General features: G+C 54.0%; 1 protein-coding gene across 3 annotated transcripts; it reads left to right on the top strand.

Moving 5' to 3' along the window:
* The first annotated feature begins 621 nt into the window (after positions 1 to 621).
* Positions 622 to 5,847, top strand: cav4b (caveolin 4b). Of its 3 annotated transcripts, none has more exons than XM_088928999.1 (5): positions 653 to 881; positions 1,311 to 1,444; positions 2,743 to 2,909; positions 3,647 to 3,834; positions 4,472 to 5,847. In XM_088928999.1, exons 3-5 carry the CDS (start codon positions 2,763 to 2,765, stop codon positions 4,620 to 4,622), a joined length of 486 nt encoding a protein of 161 aa, XP_088785125.1. In that variant the 5' UTR covers positions 653 to 881; positions 1,311 to 1,444; positions 2,743 to 2,762; the 3' UTR covers positions 4,623 to 5,847. The 3 variants fall into 3 exon arrangements, with proteins under 3 accessions (XP_088785117.1, XP_088785125.1, XP_088785108.1); XM_088928982.1 differs by having other exon boundaries at positions 711 to 881; positions 1,311 to 1,494; XM_088928991.1 differs by lacking the exon at positions 1,311 to 1,444 and having other exon boundaries at positions 622 to 881.
* Positions 5,848 to 10,779: the final 4,932 nt, after the last annotated feature.

The following is a 10,779-nucleotide window of genomic DNA, read 5'->3' as shown; positions in this document are numbered from 1 at the left end:
GCTCGTGTTTAACGCCTGAACTGAAGAACAACATTCCTTTGAAATATTGTGTTCTTGTAGAAGAGCGCCACCTACTGGTCCACCAATACCCCTTACAGCAGTAACCTGGTTCTGCTTGGTCTCCCATTCCAGTACTGACAAGGTCCAGCCTCTGTCAAAGACACCACAGTGTAGGAAATAGTGCCACCTACTGGTTCACTGTCATAACTTACAGCAGCAATGTGGTATTTTCCTTGCCTTGCTGAGCTTCTGAGAAAAACCAAGACCAGGCTACAGGGTGGAAATGGTGTGACAAAGCTGAGCTGCTTGCAGGTTCACATTCACTGACAGGAAGAACTTCATGCCCTGTGCGCCCAGCCCCATATACAGTCCCGACGGCCAGTCTGGTGCTGCAGGGGCAGTAGATGGGCAGGACATGAGAGCCAGTCGGGAGCTTGGTTCGGATTATGGGAAGGGGTAAGAGAACTGGGGATGGATCAAGGAAGGCAGCGCGGAGGAGCAGCAGAGCCTCAGCCTGTAATGTGATCCCCATCCCTCTCTCCCACCTACCCCACCCTGCCCATTCCTCGCCCTAAAATAGCCGAGCTGTCATGGTGCGCTAATCCTGCCCGGCTCTGCGCCTGGGCACTGCACTCTCACACGCACCCCCACAGCCAGGGGGGGAGGGGCGGTCACTGCCAGCCCCCCACAGCGGCCACTCTCCCACTTCCCAAGCAGGAGCGCTTGGGAAAACCTGCCCGGCACCCCGTGGCCATCGGCGCTGGACTTTCCACCCAGGACTCTGGAGCACGCCTGGAACTCTCCCCTCGCAATCTCTTCGAAGCCCGGCTGGAGGGGACGAGTGTAGATCTAGCCTTGAGAGGGATCTCCTGGAGTTTGGCGTGAGTATGAGGGCTGGGGGTCTCTGTTCTTGCACTGCGGGCTGATCGGAGACAGAATTAGTCCTCTAAATTTAGACAGACAGGGGACGGTGTTTAAAAGAACATTAAATACCAGGGTTGCTAGTCCTCTTAGTTGAAAATTCCCTTTGGAGAAAATTAAAGAGAGTTTGTGTTTTAGTATAGTATTTAATATATGGTACAGTTTATATTCCAGTACAGTATTTATGTGCATGGATATATGCACCCATGCACACACATTAATACTTTGCTGTAATATTAACAACAGTCGCATGCATTTCTGCAACAGCAAAATTGAACACAGATGCAGCAATTAATGAACAGTGTTCATTAAACTATACTGTACATGTTCGTTAGTGAGCCCTCCTTGAAGGTTATGGATAGTTAAGATGCTTCTCTGTCTGAATCAAGTTATTCAAGACACTACAGAGAGCCTGCTCTCCACCTCTGCAATCGCCAAAAGCCTCTGAGGGGCGTGTCAGTGCAGAGAGGAGCTCCGGGTTCGAGACAGCTGACGGCTGTGCTGATCCCACGTTCGGGAGGAGGTGAGAGTTACCCCAGAAGGAGAAGACTCAGAAGCTGCTGCACTCCTGCAGTGAGTACTGTGCCCTGCTGTGTGGGTGTGGTCGGGACAGTGCCAGGCTCTCCTGCCCTGTTAGACTGCCCCAGTGCCCAGCACCTCCCTGCCCGCTGGCCAGAGCTCACAGACTCTCAGATGGTCACCTTGTCACCTGCAACCCTTTGAGCTGGTGGACGTTGATTATTGTTGATTATTGTTAACGAAGCCTCTGTCAGAGCAGATCACAGGGGAGTCGACACCCCCACGCGGACTTCCTGTCACGCACGGACACCACTGGGCCCGCGTCCCGTTCCACGCTCCGGGGGTGTCAGTGGGGGGGACTGGGGACCCCAGGCGGCACTGCTAGCCACGCCAGGAGGGGGTGCATTGGTGCACCTGTTCAGAGTGATGTCATCATCATTGCTTCACACCCGAGTTGTCACTGATGAGAGCTGAACGGGCTCCAGTGCCTCATCAGTGCAGTGTGTACAAGGGCCCAGAGCTCGTGCTGCAATCCCAAACCCCTGGCTGCTGCTCGGTGGAAGCCTTGCTTCCATTCTTAAGTTTGTCTGTCATACAATTCATGGCATGCTGTCCTGCACACTACTAATAGCACAGAGTGTTGTGGTAGAAGCCTGTGACTCTAATTAGATTCCCAGTGGATAGCCTGCTGATCTGCTCCAGCTTTTAACTGTGTATTGAGTACCGATGAAGCAGAATGGTAATCCTGCACAGCCCATTAAAGTATGGTAACCTCCGTAAATTCACTCAAGATAATATATCAGGCTTGAAATCGTCCGTACCTGGTGTCCACCCTCATGCTAGAGCTTTCAGATCATGCTCAGACCTGTCCTGGATCAGACTGCTGCCCAGTGGGGGTCTGCACTGGACAGTGCTGGAGTTCGAGCAGTGCTGTTACAGCGTGTCATGAGTGAGCAATGCGAAGACGGTTCCACATTAGCACGAGAGTTCCAACCTCATTAAGCTCAACACTCTTATTTACCAATGCCGAATAAGAGCTTTGACCCACAAATCCACAAATTTCATTGTCCAGAGACTTCAGCCTTCTTCCCAGTGGAAACCCACGGTCGTTTGCATATCAGGCTAGGATTAAAGGCTGTGCATTGTTGACCAGCTCTTGGCTTCATTTCATCCACAGCATTGACAGTAAAACTACCGTTAGAAGTCTCCTTAACTGAAAGCAGTTTAGGAGAAGCATTCAAGGAGGTTGCTTGGATGCCACTGTGGATTGAAACTGAGCTCTGTGCTCTGCGCTGCCCACAGCCACCCCTTCCTGCCGTGCCATGCTGTCGGATGATTACCTGGTGGAGTGTAAGATCGACGGGGAGGAGGGCAACGTCGTGAGGAGCAGCGCTCCTGACCCGCTGCCTGCAGAGCCCCCTCCCAAACCCGACCTCCGGGATCCCCGCGGAGTCAACCAGCACCTCAAGGTACCAGAGAGAGAGAGGGGTTAATACACACACACTGCACCGAGACAGAGGGGTTAATACACACACACTGCACCGAGACAGAGGGGTTAATACACACACACTGCACTGAGACAGAGGGGTTAATACACACACACTGCACTAAGACAGAGGGGTTAGTACACACACTGCTGTACACACACACTGCACCGAGACAGAGGGGTTAATACACACACTGCACCGAGACAGAGGGGTTAATACACACACTGCTGTACACACACACTGCACTGAGACAGAGGGGTTAATACACATACTGCTGTACACACACACTGCACTGAGACAGAGGGGTTAATACACACACTGCTGTACACACACGCTGCACTGAGACAGAGGGGTTAATACACACACTGCTGTACACACACACTGCACTGAGACAGAGGGGTTAATACACACACTGCTGTACACACACACTGCACTGAGACAGATGGGTTAATACACACACTGCTGTACACACACGCTGCACTGAGACAGAGGGGTTGATACACACACTGCTGTACACACACACTGCACTGAGACAGAGGGGTTAACACACACACTGCACTGAGACAGAGGGGTTAATACACACACTGCTGTACACACACGCTGCACTGAGACAGAGGGGTTAATACACACACTGCTGTACACACACACTGCACTGAGACAGAGGGGTTAACACACACACTGCGGTGGCTCAGTGTGACTGTGTTCTGTCTGCGCTACAGGTGGAGTTCAACGACGTGCTGGCCGAGCCCTCCTCCTTCCACAGCTTCGACCGGGTGTGGACCTGGAGTGACATCGTGTTTGAGGCGACTCGACTCTGGTGTTACCGCGGTATCTCCGTGCTGTGTGCCATCCCCGTTTCTCTCCTTGCTGGCTTCCTGTTCGCCTGCCTCAGCTGTGTGCACATCTGGTGAGGGGTGTGAAGGTGGTGGGGGGAGGGGTGCCAATCTCATCAAGTTCTTTAGCTGAAAGTGTGAGGCTTCATTCCTGCTTTTGAAGTCCAGTTCCCTGTTTTCTTCCTGCCTGTCTCTAATCCCAAATTCCCTTTAATGTACTGACACACATTAAAAATGCAACAGATGAGAATCCATCCATTTATTTTCCAACCTCTTCATCTCATTCAGGGTCTTGCAGGAGCCAGGACCTATACCAGCAAGCAATGGTATATAGCGCAAGACAGGGTACACCACAGTTCAATCACAGGGCACACACACATTCACACCAAGGCCAATTTTTCCAGACGTCAATTAACTTACCAGTATGTGTTTGGACTGTGGGAGGAAACTGGAGCCCCTGGAGGAAAGACCTGCGAACATGGGGGGGAGGTGAGAACATGCAAACTCCACACAGAAAGCTCCCCAGGAATTGAATCCAAGATCCCAGAGCTGCAAGACAGCAATGCAAACCACTGCAGCACTGAGCCGCCATGAATGAGCATCCATGTTGCTGAATTACAGTCCTGAACAGATGTGATGAAAGACGCAGTAGTACTCTCCATGCCAACCCCCCCCCCCTCCTGCCTGTCTCTGTCTGTCTCCCCTCTCCAGGTGCGTGATGCCCTGTATCCAGCTGTGCACCATCAGCCTGCCGCCCCTGCGCTCCCTGTGGGCCAGCTTGCTGGAGGTGCTGGTGGCCCCAGTGTGCGCCAGCGTGGGGCGCTGCTGCAGCCGCGTCTATCTCCGTGTGTCCAAGGAGTGAGGGGGCGAGGGAGAGGAGTGGAGAGAGGGTGGGCTCGGGCGGTGGTCTGACCACGGCTCCTGGTCTCCGGAGAGCCGCCCCTCCTGCGGTCTGGCCTTCCTCAAGTGCCCCTGAGTTCAGCTGCTGTGGTGCTTCCTCACTCCTCTCCCCGACGTGCTGTGAAGTGGGGCTGGAGTTGCAATTCAGTAGGGGGGTGAAGTGGATCCCCCTCCCCATAAGCACTTTGGGATCCTCTGGGGTGACAACAGGGAATGCAAACTGTTGTTTTAAGAATAATAATGTTTACGGTATTCATGAGTATTTGGGCAATCAAGAAGCTTTCTGAACAGGCGCTGGTGAGGCCAGCCCTGGTCCTAGACAGCCACAACCCAGCAGGTCTCACAAGTCCCCCCTTTGGCCTCCGTTTCTGAAAGGAGGGCAAGTACACGGCCCGGAGCTCCTTCACGGCCGGGCAGGTGGCGCCTGGCCCGTAGTCTCTCCGGTGCCTCTGCCTGGCGCTGTGGCTCTCCCGTTCCTGTCCGAGGCCCAAGCACCGCCCGCGCCTCGCCCACGCTGGGACCGGCGCTGGGGCAGAGCGCGGGAGGTCCCAGAGAGCGGACGATTCCAGATCGGGGCGTCTTGGGGAGGAATGATTGCTGATTCTGTTGGTTTTATTCGTGGAGGCCTCGTTAGTTCCCAGTGCTCACAAACGCACCTGGACCACCTGCTGGGCTGGACATTGGACCAGGCCTGGCCGCTCTCTTGACCTATCACACTAACTGGACACTCCAGCTCTCATGGGACACTCCTGCCCTCACTTAACACTCCACCTCTTACTGAACACTCCAGCTCTCACACTGAACACACAGAGCCTCACTGAACACTTCAGCTCTCAAAGCGTTATGCTCTAGTGCAGAATTTGGTCCCCAATTAAATTTCCAGATCTATGCTGAGGAGAAAAACAAGTGATTTTGCTGGAGCGCCAGAATCTCACTCTCCTCACCCTCGTTTATCACGTCTCTTGCAGAGGAAAAACAGAGCAAATTTTCTTCTGAGGATAAAACCTTAGTTACAAACTCCCCTGCTCTGATAAGCTTCTGCCAAATGAAACTTTCAGATTGTAAAAATGTTAGAGATTTAAATTTACTATTTTTATTTTTAAATGTGTGTTGATGTATCTACTGTTGTAAAAAAAAGAGACGAACTCTTTAGAGAAGCCAATGTGTTAATAAAGACATTCAAGAGATTGTTCCTAAAGGATGGTTATTATCACCTGAGGAGTCGCCCAGGGCAACAGACAGAGGCCATGGGGCTGTGACGTGTGTGGCCCAGTCAGTGTCCAGCGGGGCTGAGACGTGTGTGGACTGGTCAGTGTCCAGCGCTGACCAATGGGGCTGAGACGTGTGCGGACTGGTCAGTGTCCAGCGCTGACCGATGGGGCTGTGACGTGGGCGGACTGGTCAGTGTCCAGCGCTGACCGATGGGGCTGAGACGTGTGCGGACTGGTCATTGTCCAGCGCTGACCGATGGGGCTGTGACGTGGGCTGACCGGTCATTGTCCAGCGCTGACCGATGGGGCTGTGACGTGGGCTGACCGGTCAGTGTCCAGCGCTGACCGATGGGGCTGTGACGTGTGCTGACCGGTCAGTGTCCAGCGCTGACCGATGGGGCTGTGACGTGGGCGGACTGGTCAGTGTCCAGCGCTGACCGATGGGGCTGAGACGTGTGCGGACCGGTCAGTGTCCAGCGCTGACCGATGGGGCTGTGACGTGGGCGGACCGGTCAGTGTCCAGCGCTGACCGATGGGGCTGAGACGTGTGCGGACCGGTCATTGTCCAGCGCTGACCGATGGGGCTGTGACGTGTGCGGACCGGTCAGTGTCCAGCGCTGACCGATGGGGCTGTGACGTGGGCTGACCGGTCATTGTCCAGCGCTGACCGATGGGGCTGTGACGTGGGCTGACCGGTCAGTGTCCAGCGCTGACCGATGGGGCTGTGACGTGGGCTGACCGGTCATTGTCCAGCGCTGACAGATGGGGCTGTGACGTGTGCGGACCGGTCATTGTCCAGCGCTGACCGATGGGGCTGTGACGTGTGCGGACCGGTCATTGTCCAGCGCTGACCGATGGGGCTGTGACGTGTGCGGACTGGTCAGTGTCCAGCGCTGACCGATGGGGCTGAGACGTGTGCGGACTGGTCAGTGTCCAGCGCTGACCGATGGGGCTGTGACGTGGGCTGACTGGTCAGTGTCCAGCGCTGACCGATGGGGCTGTGATGTGTGCGGACTGGTCATTGTCCAGCGCTGACCGATGGGGCTGAGACGTGTGCGGACTGGTCATTGTCCAGCGCTGACCGATGGGGCTGTGATGTGTGCGGACTGGTCATTGTCCAGCGCTGACCGATGGGGCTGAGACGTGTGCGGACTGGTCAGTGTCCAGCGCTGACCGATGGGGCTGAGACGTGTGCAAACTGGTCAGTGTCCAGTGCTGACCGATGGGGCTGTGATGTGTGCGGACTGGTCATTGTCCAGCGCTGACCGGCGGGGCTGAGATGTGTGCCAAACAGTCAGTGTCCGGTGCTGACCGACAGGGCTATTAATTATTAATTACAATTAATTATTTGGATCATCTGGATTAGTTGCGTAACTCTGGGCAAGTCCACTGAAGGGCACAGGTTCAGGAAGCTGAAATAATTAATCATTCTCTCCCTTCCAGACTGCCTGCTCCATTCGTATGGCAGGTGTGTAGCCTGGTGCTTTGTGCCTTATGACTCACAAAGTCAATACCTACACAATAACCACTGCGTGTAGCTGCATCACCACCCCCTAGCCTGATCAGTTCTGCAAAACCACCACTGGGTGGCGACATAACTTCACTCTCTCAAGTGGTTTTCCATCTCGGGTTGGGCTCGTGAGTTTAAAGCACGATGTGTCTGTGCACTGAGCCCTGTTAAACCCACACCTGCAAAATCCAGCAGGTCCCTCGTTTTACATCCGAGTTCTGGAAAAGTTCTGGAAAAGGCTTTGGAAGCCTGGGAGTGATTGCATGCCACACGGAAGCAATTCATTGTAATAGGCTCCCGGGTGATGGGGAAGAGAATGTGGATCATTCCAGAACTGTGTCGTATGCATTCCGCCAGGCTGGAGGGGAAACCACCTGGAGCCGCATGTGCAGGGACAATATGAAACACTGGCACACTTTCACGGGGCGTTGGATACCTTCACAAGACAGGTCACCGAGAGATAAGCTGACTGCACCGCGCGGGGCGTGATCAGAGCAGCTGGCGGCTCTCCGCCGGACCAGGCCCGGACACCCCCTCTGCCCGGGATCCGGGCTGGAGCGTCCCGCAGCGTGGGAACTGGGATCTGTTCCATCTCCGATCCCGCAGTGACGGGCAGCTCCCAGGCCGCACTGGGAGCTGCCCCCCTCGCCCTGCTTAATTGCTCTGCTGATTCCGATCACATTCCGCTGCTTTCGCGTGAGAGAGGATTAAAACAGCTGCCCCGAGATCAAACTGAGGTCTCTGGGTGCCTGTGTCGGCTCTGCCTGGGTGAGATTCAAACACTGCTGACTGCTGGGTGTTTGCTTATCTTCTTTGTGGATTGTTTCTCTTTGCTCTTAGGTCTGGTTCTCATTTCTCTGTCCTCTCGTTGTCTCTCTCCCTCACTGGCTTCTACTGTCCTGTCTTTCCAACTCAGACTGATGATTGTTGTTGTTGTTCTTATTAGACTCACTCTCTGTCCCTCAGGCTGGGACAGGAGATCACACACCGGGCTGAGTGTCCTCCCCCTGTAGGACTGGGGGCTGTTTGTGCATGTGTGGGAATTCTGGGATTAGAACCGGTAATTTAAGGAAGAATGTTTGTCTGGTGGAGACTGGTGGCGAGTGCTCTGTGCCCACAGTGTGGAGGCTGGTGATCTCTCTGTGCCCACAGTGTGAAGGCTGATTATCTCTGTGCCCACAGTGTTGAGGCTGGTGATCTCGCTGTGCCCACAGTGTGGAGGCTGGTGATCTCGCTGTGCCCAGAGTGTCGAGGCTGGTGACCTCTCTGTGCCCACAGTGTGAAGGCTGATTATCTCTGTGCCCACAGTGTGGAGGCTGGTGATCTCTCTGTGCCCATAGTGTGAAGGCTGATTATCTCTGTGCCCACAGTGTGGAGTTTGGTGATCCTTAAGTGCCCACAGTGTTGAAGCTGGTGATCTCTGTACCCACAGTGTGGAGGCTGGAAAAATGTGATTTCTATCCATCTTCTAACCACTTTTTCCAAAACAGGGAAGGCAGTCTTCCCAGCAAATAACAGGCACAAGGTAGGATACACCCCGGACAGGACACCAGTCCATCACAGGGCAGACAGACGCAGACACAGACAGGCACAGACCAATTTTTTTGCAGAAGCCAATTAACGCCCCAGCATGTTTTTTTTTTTCTGGAGTGTGGGACAAAGCCAGAGCAAGCAGGGGTCGACCCACACGAGCACAGGGAAGAACATGCAAACTCCACACAGACAGCTCTGCAAGGCAGCAATGCCGACCACTGCACCACCGTGCCACCCCTCGGCTTCCCAGGGCTGGACGAATCACGGCACCAGCAGACAGACGTGATGATCTGGAGACTGACGCGTCCTACTGAAGCCGTAGCGAATGACCACGAAGGGCTGGGACGTCACTGCACAGCAGGGTCGCGCGTGTCGAAGCGTCTCCCGGGAGCTGACCACTTCCGGCCTGAGCGCGGCGCTCCGGGGGTCCGGGCTGAGGTGAGGACAGGCGCAGCGCGGCGTGGAGGAAAACGCTAAATGACCCGGGAATGATATTCCGGTGTGCGGCCGTGGAAACCCGACAGCGCTTATTCCGTGCGGTAGCTCACACGGGAGCGGGGTTATTTTTCTGCTCGATATTGCAGAGTTACAAAAAGTCAAAACAAGTACTTTAGCAGCCTGCCGTTTTAAATTGTACGTGACAGTGAAAACTTGTTAAGTAGATCTCGTTAGACGTGTTGTAATTCAGTCTGGAACACCGGCACAGGCTCCTTCTGAACAGCTTAATCAAATCCATCAACCGCTAACGGCAAGCAGACGCATCTCCGCGGACAGAAAGAAATATATTTAAAACGTCTTTCAGTGAGCCAGTGGATATTTTCTCCAAGTGGGTTTTATGTCAGACGGCAGGCTTCACACCCTAGCACGATTTACCGAGCGACACGGGCGTTTTATTTAAAGCGGACTAGGAGACTATAAACCGTTTAGAAGAAATTATTTGGCTTTTTTTTTTCTTGCATTCGTTACCATTTCCTGAAGCAATAATTGCGGGCTGATATAATGCAATTAAAACCACAGGGGGCTGCACGAGATGACTAGGAATATTAACGAGCAGAAAGCGGAGTCATTTGCGATCATGCCGAGACGGGGGTCTCGCGGGTGAAAGTTCTGCCCCCTCAGCGCGGGGCGCTGTCTTGAGGTTTCGCACTCTCGGGGGCAAATGGGCTAACTGGCGCGAGATCTCGATTGTGCTGTGGGCACATCGGGGCTCTGATATGGGGGAGGGAGGACTCTCAGGGGCCCAGTGCTGCAGAACAGCTTAAATAATTCCTGAAAGTAATTTAGTTTGAGGTACGGTAACTGTGGAGAAAGGTTAACTGATATTTTCTTAGCTCAAACATTTTTTTTTGGGGGGGGGGGAATATATAGATTTTAGAACAGGGGTACTGCAGTTATCCTTGGCACGTCTATTGCAGGACTTGGAGCCTTCCAGTAAATTCACTGCCGAACTGAGCCTTAATCGCTTCACAAGACCAGGTGCTGCAGGTGGTTCGGGTGTTTCAGAATCGGCTGGATCAAAGATGCAGAACGGCAGCAAGCTGCGGAGTCCGGTCTGTTCCACAGGGCAGAAGGAGATGTATATGTGCCTTTACAATTGTCTTATACAAGGTGATTCAATCCGTCCATTCTCTAACCACTGGGGAGCTGCAGCCTATCCCAGCAAGCAGCAGGCTCAAGGCAGGGTACACCCTGGACAGGACGCCAGTCCACTGCAGGGAATACACACACACACACACACACACACACACACACACACACACACACACACACACACACACACACACACTGGCGTCAGGGCCAGTTTTTTCCCAGAAACCAATTACCTTCCCAGTATGTGTCGGGACTGTGGGAGGAAACCGGAGCAC

The sequence above is a fragment of the Atractosteus spatula genome, chromosome 2, assembly GCF_055471065.1.
Source record: "Atractosteus spatula isolate fAtrSpa1 chromosome 2, fAtrSpa1.hap1, whole genome shotgun sequence".
Classification (NCBI taxonomy): domain Eukaryota; kingdom Metazoa; phylum Chordata; class Actinopteri; order Semionotiformes; family Lepisosteidae; genus Atractosteus; species Atractosteus spatula.
This window is presented reverse-complemented; position numbering and strand designations above follow the sequence as displayed.